At 49.6% G+C, this 20,795-nt stretch overlaps 1 protein-coding gene across 19 annotated transcripts in view; it reads left to right on the top strand.

Annotated features, from left to right (window-relative positions):
* The window catches only part of DLG4 (discs large MAGUK scaffold protein 4), a gene marked incomplete at its 5' end in the record, with an annotated part of 144,078 nt that extends 126,665 nt beyond the window's left edge, over window positions 1-17,413 (top strand). For all 19 annotated transcript variants that reach the window (XM_083580874.1, XM_083580879.1, XM_083580878.1 and 16 more), the window contains 12 exons: window positions 568-724; window positions 2,060-2,162; window positions 3,921-4,035; window positions 5,298-5,474; window positions 5,577-5,613; window positions 7,531-7,558; window positions 8,344-8,391; window positions 8,602-8,703; window positions 8,845-9,017; window positions 10,231-10,340; window positions 12,461-12,552; window positions 14,573-17,413. In XM_083580874.1, the coding sequence (XP_083437000.1) occupies window positions 568-724; window positions 2,060-2,162; window positions 3,921-4,035; window positions 5,298-5,474; window positions 5,577-5,613; window positions 7,531-7,558; window positions 8,344-8,391; window positions 8,602-8,703; window positions 8,845-9,017; window positions 10,231-10,340; window positions 12,461-12,552; window positions 14,573-14,679 (1,249 nt within the window). In that variant the 3' untranslated portion in view covers window positions 14,680-17,413. The remainder of the gene's footprint in view (window positions 1-567; window positions 725-2,059; window positions 2,163-3,920; window positions 4,036-5,297; window positions 5,475-5,576; window positions 5,614-7,530; window positions 7,559-8,343; window positions 8,392-8,601; window positions 8,704-8,844; window positions 9,018-10,230; window positions 10,341-12,460; window positions 12,553-14,572) is intronic.
* Window positions 17,414-20,795: the final 3,382 nt, after the last annotated feature.

The following is a 20,795-nucleotide window of genomic DNA, read 5'->3' as shown; positions in this document are numbered from 1 at the left end:
AAGGCTGCCAGAGTTGTGAATATTTTGGCACAGGGTAGTAATGCAGCCAGATGCGGGTGGCGCTGTGGGTTAAACCACAGAGCCTCGGACTTGCCGATCAGAAGGTGGGCGGTTCGAATCCCCGTGACGGGGTGAGCTCCCGTTGCTCGGTCCCTGCTCCTGCCAACCTAGCAGTTTGAAAGCACGTCAAAGTGCAAGTAGATAAATAGGTACCGCTCCGGCAGGAAGGTAAACGGCATTTCCGTGCGCTGCTCTGGTTCGCCAGAAGCGGCTTAGTCCTGCTGGCCACATGACCCGGAAGCTGTACACCGGCTCCCTCGGCCAATAAAGCAAGATGAGCGCCGCAACCCCAGAGTCGGCCACGACTGGACCTAATGGTCAGGGGTCCCTTTACCTTTACCTTACCTAGTAATGCAGCCAGCCCCCAACTTCCTCTTTCCTGTGGGGGTTGTGTAGGCCCCAGTCCTGTCGGGCATTTGGAGTTGGTGGCTCGTTGCTGCCTGCCGCTGCATCCGCAGCCAGCAAGCTGCTTCCAGTTTCCCCCAATTACTCTCCTTCCTTCTGCAGGGAACCGCGTCGCATTGTCATTCACCGTGGCTCAACAGGGCTGGGCTTCAACATTGTTGGGGGTGAAGATGGCGAGGGAATCTTCATCTCTTTCATCCTGGCTGGGGGGCCGGCCGACCTCAGTGGGGAGCTCCGGAAAGGGGACCAGATCCTCTCGGTAAGAACCGTTCCTTATCCCTGCATTGGCAGGTGCCTGGTTGGAAGAGGCAATCGGCTGGTACCCTACGATTAAACCTAAATGATGCTCACCTCCCTTCATAAGAATTAAGATTAGCCCTGCTGGATCAGATCAAAGGCCCATCTAGTCCAGTTTCCCATAATGGACAACCAGGTGTTCCAAATGGAAGTCCATAACCAGGCCATGAGCGCAGTACCCATCCCCTTCTCACAACCCCAAGCTAACGGTTATTCAGAGACCAGCTCCCTCTTATCCTGGATGCAGCACATTGCCACCCTGGTTAGTAGCTGTTGACAGAATCAGAGATCTGTAGAGTTGGAAGGGACCACGAAGGTCGTTTAGTCCAGCCTCCTGTAAGGCAGGAATCTTTTGCCCTTCGTGGGGCTCTAACCCACGACCTTGAGGTTAAGAGTCTCATCCTCTGCCAACTGAGCTATCCCAGGGTTTTCTTCCTCCACGAATTTGTCTTTTAAAGCAATCTCTACATCTTGTGGTAGCAAAAGCCAGAGTTTTAACTCTGTGCTATATGGAGACATCTTTCCTTTTGTCTGTCTTCCAACATTCAACTTTGTTTTATGATCCTGCTGGGTTCCTGTATTACAAAAGGGAAAAATTTCTCTCTGTCCACTTTGGTCCCCTCTGGACTTCCTTTTTATTCTGCATTCATGATTATTTGTGCTCGTGATTGTATTGGGGTGATTTTTATACTTGATCCCACTTTCAGCATGGTATGCTCCTGCAGATGTTTTGGCGTGGACATGCCGCTTTCTTTCTAATTAGTTCATGTTCCATAACTTCCTCCTGAAATTCTGTAAATTTTTATACCACAAATGTTCTGGTTTATTTTTTGGTCCCATGTTTGGTCATGTTCACGCCACACATTGAAAGCACCGTGATACCACAGTGATAGCTTCCCCCAAAGAATTGTGGGAGCTGTAGTTTGTTAAGGGTGCGGAGAGCTGTTAGGAGGCCCCTATACCCCTTGCAGAACTACAATTCCCAGAGTTGTGGTTGTCAAAGCACTCTAGAGTTAAAGCACTCCAGATGGCAGTAATAAAGTGGAATGATGTGTTGGTAGCCTGCTATAAATCCACTGCTAATGCTCTATTATTACAGCCATGACTTGTTGCAGGACCACCCCCCCCCCCCCCCGCAAAAAGCCACCACCAGCCTGAAGGGACATCTTTCCCACACTCTGAATAATGTTATATACCTCTATTATGTTCCCTCCTTTACTTTCCTCTTTTTCTAAGGCAAATAGCCTCAGATGTTGGCCCAGCCTCTTGATCATTTTGGGTGCTTTTTCCTTCCCAGGTCAACGGTGTGGACCTCAGGAACGCCACACACGAACAAGCAGCCATTGCTCTGAAAAACGCCGGCCAGACGGTCACCATCATTGCTCAGTACAAACCGGATGGTGAGTTTTGTTCTGCAGAAGCCCCTCCTGAGCGGGGAGAGATGTGTGTGTGTGTGAACTGCCTGGGAAATGGTCCTGTCGCTGCCAAGTGGGGTGGGGCAGTGGTGCCTGTTATCCAAGGAGCAATGTAGAGGGTGATGAAGATGTCCTAGGGGAGAATCCTCAGCATTTTCACCTTCAGGGATGAATGAATGGAGAGGTTGCAAGGTTGCAAGGAAAGGTGGTCGAGGAACCACATGAGAGACGATTGGTGCCTGTTGATGGGAAAATGGAAAGGCAGAAGGGGGGGAAGTTGGGTTGGTTGCAGGCAGGCACATGTAGGGCAAGGCCATGTGTGACAAAGGGAGGGGGCAGTCTGTAGGTACCGTATTTTTTGCTCTATAGGACGCACTTTCCCCCCTCTAAAAACGAAGGGGAAATGTGTGTGCGTCCTATGGAGCGAATGCAGGGGGGAGGCAGGCAGGAAAAGCCCCCAAAAGCCGCACGCAAGCTCCGCGCGGCTCTTGCGGCCTTTTCTGCGGCCAGTCAGTCCCTTCTCCCAGCCTCTGGCTGCCAGAGAGGTTGCACGGGGCTAAAGAAGCCATGGCCCCGCTCAGCCTCCCCCGGCTGGAGAGGTTGCGCGCGGCTATGGCAGAAGCCAAGACAGGAGCGGGATGCATCCCGCTTGCTGTCTTGGCTTCTTTGCTCTTTGGGGCTGGGGGGCAGCGCTTCCCCCCACCACCAGCCCCACAAGCTCGGGGAGCAGCGGAAGGCTGCGCACCTTTCCACTGCTCCCCGACCTGCTCTTTGAGGCTGGGGGGGGGGGAGGGCTTCCCCCCGTCAGCCCCAAAGAGCAGGTCGAAAGGAACCTTCACTGAAGGTTGCCTTCACTGAAGCCTGGATAGCGAGGCGGGTTGGTGCGCACCGACCCCTATCGCTCTCCAGGCTTCCAAGGTAGCCGCCTGAAGGTGACTGAACGCACCTTGAACGGCGCCTTGTTTTAGAGGGGTAGAACAAGGAAAAAAACTTTCTCCCCCTCTCTGCGCAGCGCCTCCTGCCGCTTTGCTGAAGGGGCGCTGGGCAGAGGGGGGGGGATTTTTTTTTCTTGTTCTCCCCCTCTAAAACAAGGTGCGTCCTATGGTCGGGTGCGTCCTACAGAGCGAAAAATATGGTAGATGGGTAGGAATCAATGGGACTGAGAAGACTAAAGAGGTGCTGGAAGCTGCATGGCCCAGGTGAGCCCAATATGGTTGAGGTGAGAGGGAAACTGTGCAATGGGGTCTGTTCAGTGGTTTGTGGGGAGTTGGGGCCACATTCACACTGTGCATTTAAAGCGGTATCGTGCCACTTTTAAGTTGTCATGGCTTCCCTCACCCCCCAAAGAATTCTGGGAGCTGTAGTTTGTTATGGGTGCTAAAAGGTGTTGGGAGACCTCTTTTCCCCTCACAAGGCTACCTTGGGAAGAGAGAGAGATTGTATAACCCCTCTGGCAACTGTAGCTCTTTGAGGGAAATGGATGGGGTGTCTCCTAACCATTTTTAGCGCCCATAACAAATCACAGCTGCCAGAATTCTTTGGGAGAAGCAATGATTGCTTAAAGAGGTATCATAGTGCTTTAAATTGATGGTTTGATCTGTGGAGACTGGTGGAAGGTTTGGAAGACTGGGTTGTGGAGCTGGGTGGGCATGTGGGCAGCTGTGTAGCCGAATGAACTAGATGATTCTGTGAGGGAAGTTGAGTCATACTGACCCTGACCCTTTCTGTAACCACCCACTGCAGAGTACAGTCGCTTTGAGGCCAAGATCCACGACCTCCGGGAGCAGCTGATGAACAGCAGTTTGGGCTCAGGGACAGCATCGCTGCGGAGCAACCCCAAGAGGGGTTTCTACATCCGGTGAGATCGCAGCTGCCTTCTCCTCGATAGCTTGGCCATCCCCCGCCCCCTGTTCCTGAATTACTAGTAGATTTTAGCATCTGAGCACCACTGGAATCCATAATACTGCAGGTCCCTTTGAGTTTGATCTATGGGGGCTGGGTTCAAAAGCCATTTTCTTCCTTGGGCTCACTTTCTCCCACCTGTAAAATGGGAGCATGTCAGGGTTGTCTTACAGCTGGATAAGAATTATAAAGGGCTCTGTTCAGCTAGAGCTCTATATAAGCAATTATTAATTATGATAATCTCTTTCCTTTGAAACAGAGAGGCATTTTAACTAAAACCATCCCTTTTATGATGTTTCTGAGTCTGAAACCTATAACCAGACTTAGTGTCTCTTTATGTCCAGGGTTGGAAAATAGTATAGCCCTGCTGATGTTGCTAGACTACAACTCCCATCTTTCCTGACCCTGGTCTGTGCTGATGGGAGTTGGAGTCTTCCAACAACTTCTGAGTGACCACAGATTAGCCCTCCCTAAAGTAAGTACTGGAAATATCCCCAGGCCATCCAAGCAATTCTGCCAATGCAGAAAATGTTCCCTTTCAGAATTTACATACCGTGTTCCCTCTGGATCAGCTGTTGCCCACCCTTTTGGACTAGTGGGCACATTTCGAATTTTGGGAGAGTGCTGGGGGTGCCAATCACAAAGTGGCTTCCAGGGGGTATGACATAACACAAAATGGCTGCCATTGAAAACGTGGCATAATGCAGAATTAGAGAGACAACAATCACCCCAAACAACCTTATGCAGGAAGTCAGCAATGTCCTGATTGTGGACACTTAAAACAACACGATACCTCTTTAAACCTTCATGGTTTGCCCCAAAGCATCCTGGGAAGTGTGGTTTGTTAAAGGTGGTGAGGGTTGTAAGGAGACCCCTATTCTCCTCCAATAGCAGCAATTCCCAGAGTTCCTCATGAAGAGAGATTGACTGTTAAACCACTCTGAATCTGAAGAGGGTGGTAGGTGGGGAATCTCCTAACAATTCCCACCAACCTCAAAGAACCAAAGCGCTCATAATTTGTCAGGGTCTGCCATGACTGTTTAAAGTAGCTTCGGACTGTATTAAATGCATGGTGTAAATGTGACCCCAGCCCAGAAGGCTCTGGCTGCACCTCCTGTTGGGTCTCCCTGCCTTCTGCCCCACCATTTCCAATGGGCACCATCTCCCACTGCTCCTGTGTTGACCCCCGGCCAACCTCCTCTCCCTCCCAACTCCCAGGGCACTCTTTGACTATGATAAGACCAAGGACTGCGGTTTCCTGAGCCAAGCGCTGAGCTTCCATTTTGGCGACGTCCTGCACGTGATTGACGCTTCCGACGAGGAGTGGTGGCAGGCACGGCGCGTCCATCCGGATGGCGACAGCGATGAGATTGGCTTCATCCCCAGCAAAAGGCGGTATGTGTGAAGGGGTCTTGGCAACTGGGGGCGGGATCAGAGGGAAGCTGTTTGTGTCACTGCCCTAAGCCTCCGCCCTCTGTTTGTCTCTCTCTCTCGCAGGGTCGAGCGACGGGAATGGACACGGCTAAAAGCAAAGGTAACTCACGCTCCATCCCTCTCTTGTTTGTGGAAGCTGGAAAAAGGCACTCTTGTGTGCGTGTGTGAAAGAGGGAGAACTTCATCCTGATGAAAAAGGTTCCCACTTGCACCCCAGTGTGCAAGTATGCTTCGTCTTCTCACACACGCAGCGGCCACCATTTCAGCACAAGGCAGATCCCCACATGCAGGGAACTGGACCTGCCGATCAACTCTCTTGTCTCCATCCCTAAACTCTAGGCCAGCCATCCCTAAACTCTAGGCCATTTCTCACCCTCCACCATGGGCATAGCCAGGATTTTTGTTAGAGGGGGAATAGAACCTCAGATTTGTATTGATTTGTATTGATTTAGGAGGGGCAGCTACCCCCTCCCCCCCCCTTGGCTACACCCATGCCTTCCACATATTTTGGACTACAGTGGTACCTCGGGTTAAGTACTTAATTCGTTCCGGAGGTCCGTTCTTAACCTGAAACTGTTCTTAACCTAAAGCACCACTTTAGCTAATGGGGCCTCCCGCTGCTGCCGCGCCGCCGGAGCACAATTTCTGTTCTCATCCTGAAGCAAAGATCTTAACCTGAAACACTATTTCTGGGTTAGTGGAGTCTGTAACCTGAAGCGTATGTCACCTGAAGCATATGTAACCTGAGGTACCACTGTACAGCTCCCATTTTAGCTCTACCATCCTACAGCTGCGCTGACTGTGGAGGATGAGAGTTGTAATCCAAAGCAGCTGGAAGGTACCAGTTAGAGAAGACTGGGCTAACCAAATTCCCTTCCCCTCCCACTGTCGTACCCAAATGACTGGCATTCAGAAGAGTGGTGTGTGTTTTGCCTGGAGAAGAGTGGATTAAGAGGTGTCATGATAACCACACGTTTGAGGGGCACATCTTGGAAGGATTATAGCTCAGGAGTAGAGAATCTGCTTCGCCTGCCAAAGGTGCCAGGTTCAGTCCCGGACAGCATCTCCGGGTAGGGCCTGAGAATGCCCTTGGCCTGAAATGCTGGAGAGCCTCTCCCAGTCCGTGTGGACAATACTGAGCTAGATGGACCAGCGGTCAGATTCAGTAGAAATCTTTTTTTCCACACATCTTTTTCTGTGGCTCCAGATTGTAGGACCTGAATCAGCCTCTTAGGAAGGGGATTTTTGGCTTAACATTGGGCAGAACTTCCTGGCTATATGACTGGTTTGACAGTGAAACAGACTGCCTCACAAGGTGGCAGATTCTCCTTTGTGAAGAAGTTTTCAAAGAGAGGCTCGAGTAGAGAGGTTGGGCTAGATGACCCTCCCAACTTTGTGCTCCTGCAGGAAGTACGTTTCCTCCATCAATTGGTTTAATCCAGTTTTCAAGCTATCCAATTTGGGGGCCATGGATGCCTCTTTTAGGAGCGGATCCCATAAGCAAGTTAAGGCACAGTGTAAGGGACGTGTCCTGAATCTGCTGCCACTTTCTTCAGATAACCTTGAGCTCCATTGTGGAGTTCCTGTGTTTGTGTTACGTAACAAAAATGGAGATTCAGCACTTGCATGAATTATGGAAATGAAATAGTTATGTCATTATCCCCCTGCTTCTCAGCCCCCCAAAAGTCTCCCAGGGCAGCTTACAAATGCCATTTGTTTATTTTGTCTAAGTTACAAGGGCCTTGCTTTTCCACTCCTGTTCATCCTGGGGATGGTCCCCACAGTCAACGTGAGCTACTTTTGTAGTGTTTGTTCTGACCCTAAAATTTCCTGGCATCCCTCCGGAGGCTGAGATAAGAGCCCCACGCCATCTCCCTCTTTGGTAACTCTTGCACTTAAACACAGGGGTGGGGGTGCTTCTGCTGGCGCCCCCTATACTGACAGAAATTCCAAGGCTAATTGGTTTTCCCCTCTGTCTCTTCTTTCTTTCTTTCTTTCTTTCTTTTTCTCCTTCCAGGATCGGGTGCCGGGATCGGGCTCTCAAGGTGGGTGTCTGTCTCTTGGCTGCCCATCCCCAACTTGGGTCCCTTGGATGTTTTGCCCTACTACTTCCATTGCCCCTAGCACCATCATCTGCCCATACTGACTGGGGACTGATGGGAATTGTAGTCCAAAGCAGCTGTAGGGCACCAGGTTGAGGAAAGATGCTCCAGGCCTTCCTCTTCACTCTTTCCCTCGCCCCAAACCTGTCCTTTGAGAAATACTTCCATGCTTTGAAATCCACAAGAGTGGGGGCTTTCCCCTCTTTCCTTTCTCCCTTCTCTCTCCGCACCATTTTATTTATTTCTACTTTTATATATCCTACCTTTCCTCCAAGGAACTTGAAGTGGCATGTGCAGTTCTTCCCCCTTTCCCATATGATCCTCACAACAACCCTGTGAGGTAGATTTGACTGAGAGACAGTGAGTGGCCCAAAGCCACCCAGTCCACTTCATGGCCGAGGGGGGATTTCAACCATGGTTCTCATAGGTCTTAAACTGACACTCTGCACCACACTGGCTCTAAACTTGCCACTATTTCCCTGTTGCTCTAGAGCAGCCTTCCCAAACCTGACACCCTCCAGATGGGTTTTGGCCTACAATTCCTATCAGCCCCCAGCGTCATTTGGCTGTGCTGGCTGGGGTCTGCTGAGAATTGAACCCCAAACATTTGGAGGGCACCAGTCTGGGGACGGCCCTTTGTAGTTTGCTGTTTTCCCTGTTATAGAGCAGTTGTTCTGTGGCTTGGGTTGAACAGGTTGTACTTAACAGCCTCTTTCTTTCCCTTCCAGGTCGAGAAGATGCTGTCTTGAGCTATGAAACCGTTGTACAAATGGAAGGTGAGAACTCTGTCTTAGCTCAGCTCTTCCCTTCCTCAGCCCTGAATTATATTATTATTGATGTTGTTTGTACAATGAGGAAGGCTCAGAAGCTCACCCATTGCTTTGTGGTTGGTTGTAATCAACTGATGGTTTCAATTTCCCTTTTTTGAGTTGTGTTCTCCACCAGCACAGACCATTTCCCATTTCTTTGGGTTTTTCCACCCCTAGTTCACTACGCTCGACCCATCATTATCCTGGGCCCCACTAAGGACCGAGTCAACGATGACCTCCTCTCGGAGTTCCCTGACAAATTTGGCTCCTGTGTCCCACGTGAGTCTGACGGCGTCCCTATCCCTGCCCCAAGATAAAATTATGGGGGGGGGGAGGATTTCTGCTTCAGGAGGAAGCCTTGGCTTGGGCTACTCTTGCTCCCCTGTGCTTGACGGAGACTCCCCACTCCCGCTTCTGCAGACACCACTCGGCCGAAACGGGAGTACGAAGTGGATGGGCGGGACTACCATTTTGTTGCCTCACGGGAGAAGATGGAGAAGGACATTCAGAGCCACAAGTTCATCGAGGCCGGCCAGTACAACAGCCACCTGTACGGGACGAGCGTCCAGTCAGTGCGCGAGGTGGCTGAGCAGGTAGGCCGGAATTGGAGAGTCAAAGAATCACACAAATGCCAGAGTTTTTGAGAAATCATTCCGTGGTAAAGCACCTGCTCTGCATGCAGAATGTCCAAAGTTCAGTCCCCAGCAGGGACTGTGAGAGACTCCTACCTGATGCTGGGGAAAGCAACTCAGCATAGACAGTATTGAACTAGATAGGCCACTGACTGAGTAGGCAACTTCCTGAGTCTTCCTCCCCCTAACAGAAAGGTTTGGACAAAGCAAGCAGGGAGAGGTTACCAAAACTCAAGGTAAAGGTAAAGGTACCCCTGACCATTAGGTCCAGTCGTGGCCGACTCTGGGGTTGCGGCGCTCATCTCGCTTTACTGGCCGAGGGAGCCAGCATACAGCTTCCGGGTCATGTGGCCAGCATGACTGAGCCGCTTCTGGCGAACCAGAGCAGCGCACGGAAACGCCGTTTACCTTCCCGCCGGAGCGGTACCTCTTTATCTACTTGCATTTGACGTGCTTTTGAACTGCTAGGTTGGCAGGAGCAGGGACCGAACAACGGGAGCTCACCCCGCCGCGAGGATTCGAACCGCCGACCTTCTGATCGGCAAGTCCCAGGCTCTGTGGTTTAACCCACAGCGCCACCCATGTCCCTAGATCTAGACAATATTGAACTAGATAGTCTAGACAGTATTGAACTAGATAGGCCACAATATCTAGACAATATCTAGACAATCTAGATAGACCACAATATCTAGACAATATTGAACTAGATAGACCACTGACTGAGTAGGCAACTTCTTGGGTCTTCCTGCCCCTCACAGAAAGGTTTGGACAAAGCAAGCAGGGAGAGGTTATCAAAACTCAAGAGTCCATTGATATTTAGATGCTCTCCAGCAGCACGCAGCCAGGGTCTTGCTCATTGCTAACGCACCAGACTGAAATTATCCCCTTCCCCTGTTTGACTGGGTCTCTGGGGGCTGGTTGTTATTGGAGGGGGTAGCAGAGGATCCCTGAAGGTTGACATCCACAATATGCTGCGTATATCCCCTCAATTGTGCATGGGCAGGGGCGGGGACGGAATAGGCGATTGTCCTGCCAGTGGAGTGGACATTTTTGGCAGGCGGAAGCGATTGGGGAGGCCATGGGATAGCTGTGGCTTTGCGTGACCAGCGGGGGCAGAAGTGGAATACAAATTGGTGTTGAAACCTCTTGACCACATTTCTCTCTCCCCGCCCAGGGCAAGCACTGCATTTTGGACGTTTCGGCCAATGCCGTGCGGAGGCTGCAGGCAGCTCAACTTCACCCCATCGCCGTTTTTATCCGGCCACGCTCCCTCGAGAATGTTCTGTGAGTGGCCCCCCGGGGTGGACAGGGGCTGTGGAATGGGGGGCGGGGGCAGGAGGGTGTCCACACGTCACTTGTCCCACACCTAGGAAGCGGGGGGGGGGGCTGAGAGGTTTTCTGCTTGCCCCCTGCTTCCTGAGTACGGGTACTCTGAGCAGTTTTCCATTTGCCCCGCTGCTTTCACCAAGGACACCCCACTCTTGACCACTGAATCAGAGGCGACATTAATCTGTGGAAAACCCGATAGAGTTTTGTTCCAACTCAGTGGTAAGAAGCAGGTTTTCCCAGGGAAAAGTGGTGTGACAAGCAGAAGTGGTGGATGAGCCCTCTGTTGCCATCTTTGCCTTGGTTTTTTGGTCTGCAAGGGCCAGAAGGGTGTAAGATATTGCACAAAGGTTGGAGTGTGCAAGGGGATGGGATGTGGCCTGAGATCAGCAAAAGCTTTCATTTATCATTCACCATTTATTTACTTAAGGCATTTACTGTATTTTCCGGCGTATAAGACGACTGGACGTATAAGACGACCCCCCAACTTTTCCAGTTAAAATACAGAGTTTGGGATATACTCGCTGTATAAGACTACCCCTCTTCCAACGTACACCAAATAAAAATTAAAAAACCAGTCTCCAGTCCGGCTCGGAAATCCCCTCCACTTCCCAATGGCCAGGGGCTTCTGGGGCCCATTTTCAAGCGTATTTCTGCTTCATCTAGAGAGCTTGGTGTCCTCTGATTTAATTTGCTGTCGTTTTATCCTTTGACGGGGAGTTGCTGCAGGAGCTGCTGCTGTAGCCAGCGTATAAGACGACCCCCGACTTTTGAGAAGATTTTCCTGGGTTAAAAAGTAGTCTTATACGCCAGAAAATACAGTGTATGCTGCTGAACCATGAAGCTCGCTGGGTGACCCTGGCTCAGCCACTGCCTCTTGGTGTTTCCCTGCCTCACAGGGTTGTTGTGGAGATTAAATGAGTAGGAGAGGGGAAACCATGTACACCACATTGAGCTCCTTAGAGGAAAAGTGGGATATAAATGCTATAAATAAACAAGATTAATCCTTAGCATTTCTAAGCAGCACCTAGCAAGACAATCTCCTCCGCGGCGTTGAAGAAAGACAAAATTGTTCAGGGGCTTTTAAGTCTTTGTTTTAAAAAGAGAAGGCAACAAAGGGTACTCCCATGCTGTCACTATTTTCGGGTGGGATTCAATCGCAGACCAGCAAATTCAGGTTGCACAATTATTGGCAAGGTCTTGTGCAACAAACCTGCTCTCCTCTACCCCTCCCTCCCTCCCTCCCTCCAAAAATATATATAGGCGTTTTTCTATAGGGGATGTGGTGGGTGCTTTGAAACAACCTCCCTGCAAACAAATCAGAATGAATGCTCATTCAAAAGGAAAGGCTCAGTGAGAGAGCATTGCTTTGGATGCGGAAGGTTGAATCCCCGACAACATTTCCAAGTAGGGCCAGGAGAGACTCCCTGCTGGAAACCCCGGAGAGCCAGTCTTGGCAGCAGCTGACTGGGGCTGATGGGAGTTGTAGTCCCAAACTGCTGGAGGGCACCATCTTGGGAAAGGCCGGAATGGATGCATTAATGGAAGCAGGCAAGGGATAGCCGTTGTGATGTCTAAAGAGAACCTCCAGATATATCCTGTGAACCCCAGCTGCTGGGGAGCAGCCACTAGGGAGGGTTTTTTTCCCTTCATGTCCTATTTAGTGAGATTTACAGAAGCATCTGGTTGGCCACAGGGTGGGAACCAGGCTGTCCCAAGCTGGTTCCCCGAATAGCAGAAGCATGTGTGTACACACACACACACACATACACACAGTGTGCACACCAAAGCACAGGGGGGAAACCCAGCAGAATACAGCAGTGGCGTAGCGTGGGTTGTCAGCACCCGGGGCAAGGCAAGTAATTTGTGCCCCCTAACCCGTGGATTTGCGCCCCCTAACCCGTGGATTTGCGCCCCCTAACCCTAACCCCCAGATGTTGCGCCCGGTGCGGCCGGCCCCCCCTGCACCCCCCACGCTACGCCACTGGAATACAGGCATGTGGAAGAGACAGCTTTGGGGTTGCACAATCTTCATAATCACTTTGTGTCCTCCTTTCCCCCCCTTCCTTCTTCTCCAGAGAAATTAACAAGCGGATAACGGAGGAGCAGGCGCGGAAAGCCTTCGACAGAGCTACAAAACTGGAGCAGGAATTTACAGAGTGCTTCTCGGGTAGGTCACCTCCTGCCCCCTCTTGCTTTCCGTACATCAGCCCTGGGCACAATTCACAGAAGGCTTAAGTCGGTGGAGGTGGGGGAAGGGCAGCCTCAGGCTGCTTTTGGAGTTTTCAGAGAAGGGAAGTAGCTCATTGGTGAAAGCATCTGCCTTGTGTGCAGAAAGTCCCAGATTTAATCCCTGACAGTGACTCCAGGTAAGAGTTGGGGATGTCCACTGCCTGGAAGTCTGGAGTGCCATTGCTGCCAGTCACTGGGCACATCAGAACATGGGAAGAACCCTGCAGCTGGAACAGCTCAAAGGGGAACCATTTAGTCCAGCACTCGGTTCTCAAAAGTGGCCAACCATGGGAAAACCACAAGCAGGACCTGAGCACAACAGCACCCTCCTTACCCTTGATTGCCAGCATGCATAGGCATTGTGATTAGTAACCAGTAAGTGGCCGCTGTGCTCTAAACCACTGAGCCTAGGGCTTGCCGATCAGAAGGTTGGCAGTTCGAATCCCCGCCACGGGGTGAGCTCCCGTTGCTCTGTCCCTGCTCCTGCCAACCTAGCAGTTCGAAAGCACCTCAAACTGCAAGTAGATAAATAGGTACCGCTCTGGCGAGAAGGTAAATGGCTTTTCCGTGCACTGCTCTGGTTCGCCAGAAGCGGCTTAGTCCTGCTGGCCACATGACCCGGAAAAACTGTCTGCGGACAAACACCCGCTCCCTCGGCCAGTAAAGCGAGATGAGCGCCGCAACTCCAGAGTCGTTCTCGACTGGACTTAACTGTGAGGGGTCCTTTACCTTTACCTTTTAGCGGCCTCATCCTCCAGTATACCTATGCTTTCCTCCTATTGGAAGGAGCTTCAGCAGCTATCCAATTCCTTCCCGCCGCAGGATTTGTGGGCATACAATTCATGCAGGTTGCCTTGACTTGCATAATCCAGGTTTGTCCCTTAACCAAGGCCACTGTGTAGGCCTCAGTGGATGGGCAGGAGCCTACATCCGACAAAGTGGGCTGTAGCCCACGAACGCTTATGCCACAACAGTTTTGCTAGTCTTTAAGGTGCCACAAGACTCTTGGTGTATCCAGGCCAGAGCAGAGATGGTGGGGCCAGTTGGCATGAGGCCTAATCCAAGTCCCCTGGTAGAGGCAAAGGGAGACCCTTTGGCCTACATTTCCCATATGGTGGGCCTCTGACCAGCTCTGCACAGCCCTGGATGTATCTGCTACAACAGGCATTCTGGGAATCCTCTCTTGCCAGGAGCTGAATATCAGCTGCTGAGAGCCACAGGAGATGAGAGAGTGGTGTTTTGCTCAGGTTCTGCCTCCTGTCTTCCCATTGGCTCCCAGTACATTTCCAAGCGCAATTCATAGTGTTGCTGCTGACCTTTAAAGCCCTAAACAGCCTCGGTTCAGTACATCTGAAGGAGCGTCTCCACCCCCATCATTCTGCCCGGACACGGAGGTCCAGCGCCGAGGGCCTTCTGGCGGTTCCCTCATTGCGAGAAGTGAGGTTACAGGGAACCAGGCAGAGGGCCTTCTCGGTGGTGGGGCGTACCCTGTGGAACGCCCTCCCTTCAGATGTGAAGGAAATAAGCAGCTATCCTATCTTTAAAAGACATCTGAAGGCAGCCCTGTTTAGGGAAGTTTTTAATATTTAATTCTGTACTGTTTTTAACATTTGATTGGGAGCCGCCCAGAGTGGCTGGGGAAACTCAGCCAGATGGGCGGGGTATAAATAATAAATTATTATTATTATTATTATTATTATTATTATTATTATTATTATTATTGAGGCATCTGCTTGGCCACTGTAAGAACAGAATGCTGGACTCGATGTGCCATTGGCCTGATCCAGCAGGGCTCTTAGATCCCGGAAATATCCTCAAGATCCCGGAATGAGCCCCTGGCCTGGTTCAGCAGCCAGCCTCTTCTCAATGTTCTTACGAACTGATCTCTCGGGTTCTAAAAGCAACCCCAGACTCTCTCTCTCTCTCTCTTTGACACTCTTCTCCCTCTTTACCCCCAGCCATTGTAGAAGGAGACAGCTTCGAAGAGATCTACCACAAGATCAAAAGAATCATTGAGGAGCTCTCCGGCCCGTACATTTGGATCCCGGCTCGTGAGAGACTTTAGGAGCTTAATGTGAACTGATATTTCCCGGAAGGGATGGCAAAACCAACCACCACCGAATCTGCGACAGAGCTGTCCTCTCTGGAGAGGGGGACTGACTCTTGTCTCTTGCCACTGAACTTAGCTGTTTGGTTAATATTTTGGGGATGGGTGGGGATGTCTTGGGACAGGCTTCTTTCGTTTCTTCCGTTGACTCTTTAATATTCTCAATTTTTGTTTTCCTTTTTCCTTTCTTTTTTCTTTTCTTCTTCTTGCGTGATCCGGCTCCCCCACCCCTAATCCTGATTCAAAACCGCTCCCGTTTTAATTTCTGCAGCAAATGTGGGGCTTTCTTCCATCCCCAACAGCGCTAGCGCATGCATGCTGTCATTTGGGGGGGCAGGTGGTGGCACAGGGGAAGAATGGGGGGTTCTTAGATTCTGGTCTGTTTCGTTTTACAAGCAGCAAGGTGGAGGGGAGGCACACGCAGACTCTGAACTCGGAGAGAGAAAGACTGAAACAAACTTATTGTGGGAGAGAAGAGAGAGATATTTTTTAAGAAAAACTTTCTGCAAATGGAAGCCACTTTTGATGAGTTTACTTTCCAGGACTCCCACCCCTTTTTCCCCAGTGATTCAGAAGAAAAGAAGGCGTTGTTGCTGAGGAGTTTTAAAGTTCCCTGGTTGTGGTTTGATCATTAGGGCAGAGAAGAGGGATGGGGATTCCGGAGGGTTTTTTTAATTTTGGAAGGAGGAGCAACACTGCACACTCGTTAAAAGAATCAAAACAAATTTACCAAGCTAAGTTTTCTGCTGTTTTAAAAAATAAAAAACCTGACTATTTTCCCCTTGGAAGGAAACAAGATACCTTTTTCCGTTCCTTCCCTCTTTTGTTTTGGCTGAATAATATTCTACGATTGAAACAAGCACAGACCCAGGACTGATGAATCCAAGATAATCCTCGCTTGCAAGAATGGCCTGATGATGACGATGACTTTGGGATATAATATATCTATATCTATATATCTCTATATAGATAGATATATATTATTTTCAGTTGACTTTTTCTCTGTTTTTGATTTTCTCTTTCATTTTGTTTTGTTTTTTTCCTCTTCAGTGCATGAAGTTTACTTTTGTGGCTTCAAAATTTAGCAGAAAAAGGATAACAAAAAATAATAACAATAATCATGGAACCATTTTTGCTAATCCAGCAATCTATATTTTTCTTTCTGGGGGAGGGAGAGGAGAGAGAAAAAAAGAAGAGAAAGGTTGGGGAAAAAAGGGAAATAGAGTTTTTTTTATGTCCTGTGACTATTTTTTGGGGTCATATCAAGTATTTTGGTGCGGCTGTGCGTGATGTATGAAAAAAAAAATACACAGAGAACAGTTTTAGTGGGTGGGAGATATATTTCGGAGGGCTGTTTTAAGTTCACTTTGAAGATTTTAATTTCCAAATCTAATGGATTAATTATTATTTTTTGTATATAAAGAAAAAAAAAACAGAGATTGGACTTGGGGGTTGGGGGAGTTGGAGATATTTAGCCCCCAACCCCACTGCTCCAGCCACTGCTGGCCCCCGGCAAGACACAAAACTCTCCAAAGGTTAGCCTGTCGGGGGTAGGAGGAAGGTGCCGGGTCAAACTTGTACTCTAGGAAGGAAGAGCTGCTGGTGTGTCAGTGGAGAAGTTTATTTCTGTAGCTGCCGGGAAGTTAAGCAACACAGATTCTTCTCCAAATGCCTGAACTAAGCTTCCGCTCGGACTGGGTTCTCCCCTGCCCCACCCTCCAAAATCAAGCCTCACCCTGACCGTTCATAGGAATAATTTTTAAAATGACAGGGGTTGACTCTGACATTTTTATTATGCCTGAAAAGCATATGTTGGACCTGGTCCAAAAGCTCCGAAGGCTGGCTACCACCCCACCCCCACCCCGCCCAAGGAGCGCAAATGTCTTTTTTTTTAAACAACCGCTGAATTGAGGCAAAAAACAAGGATAATCTACAGAAAACAAAGGGGAAGATGCAGCTGGAATGGAGGGACAGAGCACAAGGATACCAGTGTGCTTGGAGGGGGGTGGGGCACCCCAGGGCTGTGTTTGCCCCCCCTCCCCCAAAGTCGCTCCAGCTCACACGACTAAATATGCCAATTCACCCACAGGCCAGTGGGGTAAAGCTGGAGGGGGGGGGAGTTTACCCTGGGGAAACTGCCCATCCATGGCAAGATGGCGGCTGGCAGATGTGGCCTCTAATCCTGATTTAAACAGTTTGATCTGGCCCTCTGCGCCCCCTCTTCAGGCCCTTCTAAAAGTGTGCCGTTTCCAGCAGGGCATGCCCAGGCTCCTGAACTCCCTGGGTTTTCTAAGAGGGCCCAGAAGGGATCGGACACTTTGCGTCTCTTCTCCTTGCCCCCCCCTCCCCTCCCAGTAACGCTCGCTGAACACAATGGGTGCCTCCCGTCACACTGATTTGTTAAGGGCTTTCCTCCCAAGGGAATGGGGTTCCTGGTGCCAACCCCCTCCCCCCCCCAAAAAACACCAGTGTGTTGGCATGGAAGGGGTTGGTCAGACGCAAAAGGTTCTTCCCCCTCCCCTGGGGCATTATTTAAAAAAAACAAAACAGGATGTAATTGGAGGTTGTTTCTTGCTGGGGGCCACGTGAAGTTTGTTTGGGGTGGGCGGGTGGGTGGGGAGATATAAGAGTATTTTGCATAGAAATATTATCGCCTTCGGCAACGAATAATTAAAAACCAATGAAAAACCCATGTGCTTGTGTGGCTGTGTGATTTGCTTCGGCTGGGGAAGAGGAGAAATAGTTGTGTTAACTTCAGAATCACTTCTGTTTTCTTCCTAAATACCAGGGGTGGCCAACTCCCAAGGGACTGCGATCTACTCACAGAGTTAAAGACTGGTAGTTATCTACTCCCTTTTTGGAGGTTCAGGTCAAAATGGTTGAGCATTTTTTAGGGAGGATGCGGGTGGCACTGTGGTCTAAATCACAGAGCCTAGGGCTTGCCGATCGGAAGGCCGGCAGTTCGAATCCCCGCGGCGGGGTGAGCTCCCGTTGTTCGGTCCCTGCTCCTGCCCACCTAGCAGTTCGAAAGCACGTCAAAGTGCAAGTAGATAAAAAGGTACTGCTCCGGCGGGAAGGTAAACGGCGTTTCCGTGCGCTGCTCTGGTTCGCCAGAAGCGGCTTAGTCATGCTGGCCACATGACCCGGAAGCTGTACACCAGCTCCCTCGGCCAATAAAGCGAGATGAGCGCTGCAACCCCAGAATTGGCCACAACTGGACCTAATGGTCAGGGGTCCCTTTACCTTTTTAAACCCCTTTTTTGGGGGGGGGGTTCATGGCAAAAGTGTTGAGCTGGGGTAACCAGTGATCTACCCATCTACTGGTACATCACGATCTACCTATTGGATGTGCCTGCTATATACATAAGAATGTAAGGTGTCATCACGCTCTGCAATTTTCATGGCTGCCACTCGGTGGCCACACCAACTGCAGCATGCAGGATAGCAGGCTGGTCCAGGGGAACTGTGGCTCCCTCCATTAAATGGGCCTGCAGCTATGTTGAGGGGTGGGTTTAATTTACACCATAGTTTTGCAAGCTGCTGTGTGAAGCACCTCCCCCTCAGTGCCTGCAATGAGATTTAATTGGGGGCAGGAAAAAGCCCTTCACACAGTCGTTTAGCAAGCAGCTCTGTGTAGCGTGACGCGTACAATGATAGCAAACTCAAGTTCTCAGTGCCAATGGCTACTGTCATCCCAGTGGGACCTCTGGAAAACAAGAACATAGGAAGAGCCCTGCAGCTGGATCAGGCCACAGATGATGCATCTACTCATGGTGGCCAACCAGGTGTTCCAGGTGTTCAGAAGGATGCAGATTTGAATGTGGAGGTGTGAATCGGGTGTGTGTGCTGCTGATGTTGCTGGGAATTGTAGTCCAATTCCCCAGGGGGCCCCAGGTTTGGAATGGTTGGTGTCTACGAAGATCATAAATGACCTTATTTGACTTCTCTCACTTAAAAATGAAAGCTGGGCCCTTTTGCATCCCAAACAGAGAAGGCGGTAGGATCCAAATAAACAGTCACTTTTTGTGCACTTAATTTCACTTATTTTGAAGAAAATGGAAAGAACTTTGTTCCTGACCCTGATCGGCTTTTTTGAAAGCTGAAAATGCTTCCCTGGAGAGAGAGCAAAAGTATGTTGACAGTGCAAAGATCACTTGAGGGGGCCTGGAGAAGGTTGGCGGAAGGGGGCCAGGGAGTCGATGCATAGAGTTTGTGGGACATCCTGTCCTGGAGACACTGGACAGCCGAAAAGAGGAAACGGAAGGACCCACTTTGTAGTGTCTGCTCCACAAACCTCCATAGGAGCAATGTGCTTCCATGTTTCTGGAAACTTCGTGATAAGGATCCTAGCCAAACCTTGCCAGGAGAGGCCAGCTCTTTTGCAGTAGTTCTCTAAAGCGATTGGCTTGTAGCTGTGGACACGAAGGGTGCAATGATCCCACAGTCGATTGCTGGGGAGCAGTCTCATCAACTAGGCAGTCTGATCTTAGATATATGGTAATGTTCATACGTGGACCAACCAAGCATGTACATAGATCAGCACAGGAAGACCGACCTGGAACCATTTTGATTCCTAAACTGAGCAAATGTTTTCTCTGCAAGGTCAAAGTGGAAAAGCCTCCCCATTGTCTCTTTCCTCACAAATCCTCTCTTAAGGGCACATTTAAGATATGAATAGGGTGTGAGCCTGTGACCTGGCCCAGGAACTAAGTATTTATCATTACAAAAGACTGGCCAGGCTCCCCAGGAAATCCAATCAAGTAACCTGCCAGACAGGAGATAAACATTCAAATTTCTGTTTTAAGACCACATTTTCTGTGATGTATGTATGATGTTTCTGGGGGTGGTCTTGATCTACAGGGTGCCAATTTCAAAAGTCTTTATAAGGCCTTGCGCGCCATTTTTCTGGGACTCTCCTCTCTCCTGCGGGTGAGGGGAGCACCCTGTTGCAACAGATCAATAAAGATCAGGTTTACTAGCTGCTTTGCTTCTCAATATTCTCTGGTTGGCCTCTGTTATCTTCTCCTACCAATAGGGAACCTATGTGAGGACTCTATATGGGCTCTTGGATACCCCATAAGGGAAAAGGGCAATTTTTGTTTACAACACCCCAAAGAGGTGCCTCCTCATGCCCCCTGCTCCGGGGCATGGGAAGAGGATGCCCACAGGGTTAGTGGCCCAGTAGAGAAGCAAGAGGGCATCAGAAGAAGGAGGGAAGGAAAGAGAGATGGAGGCCATTGTTGCCTGTGGCACCCCTCACCATCATTCAAGGCACCCCCAGGGTGTCTATTTGTCTATTCCTCTTTTAAGCCATCCAAGCTGGTGGTCATAACTGCCTCCTGTGGCAGGGAGTTCCATAGTTTAACTCTGTGCAGAAGCACTTTCTACTATCTGCCCTGAATCTTCCAGCATTCAGCTACATGGGACGTCCACAAATTCGACTGTTATGAGAGGGAAATAATAATAATAATAATAATAATAATAATAATAATAATAATAATAATAATTTTTTATTTATACCCCGCCCACCTGGATGGGTTTCTCCATCCACTCTGGGCGGCTTACAACGGAATATTAAAATACAATAACCAATTAAACATTAAAAGCTTCCCTTATCACCGATGGAAGCAAAGGCTCAGAAAAAGCTCAATATGGAGGCCAAATGGCCGAAATATTGGGAGATCTTGGAACAAGAAGGAGATAAATTGAAATTGCAGAGCTTTGAGAAACTAAGAGACAAAGTGCGAGATTGGCTTCATTATTATCAAATAAGGGAGGCTTACAATTTGGACAAGAAAATTGGTTTCCGGGTGGAAAAATCAAAATTGGAAACAGAACTGTTAGATCCCAAAACTAAGATACTATCAAGAATGTATAACTTGCTGTTGAAATGGAACACTCAGGATGAAACGGTGAAATCTGCTATGATAAAATGGGCACAAGATGTTGGATATAACATTATGTTTGCTGACTGGGAACAGTTATGGACCACAGGTATGAAATTTACGGCATGTAATGCCTTAAGAGAGAATATTATGAAAATGATATACAGGTGGTACATGACACCAGTCAAG

Source organism: Podarcis filfolensis (assembly GCF_964270895.1).
Source record: "Podarcis filfolensis genome assembly, chromosome: 13".
In the NCBI taxonomy this organism is placed as follows: Eukaryota; Metazoa; Chordata; class Lepidosauria; order Squamata; family Lacertidae; genus Podarcis; species Podarcis filfolensis.
This window is presented reverse-complemented; position numbering and strand designations above follow the sequence as displayed.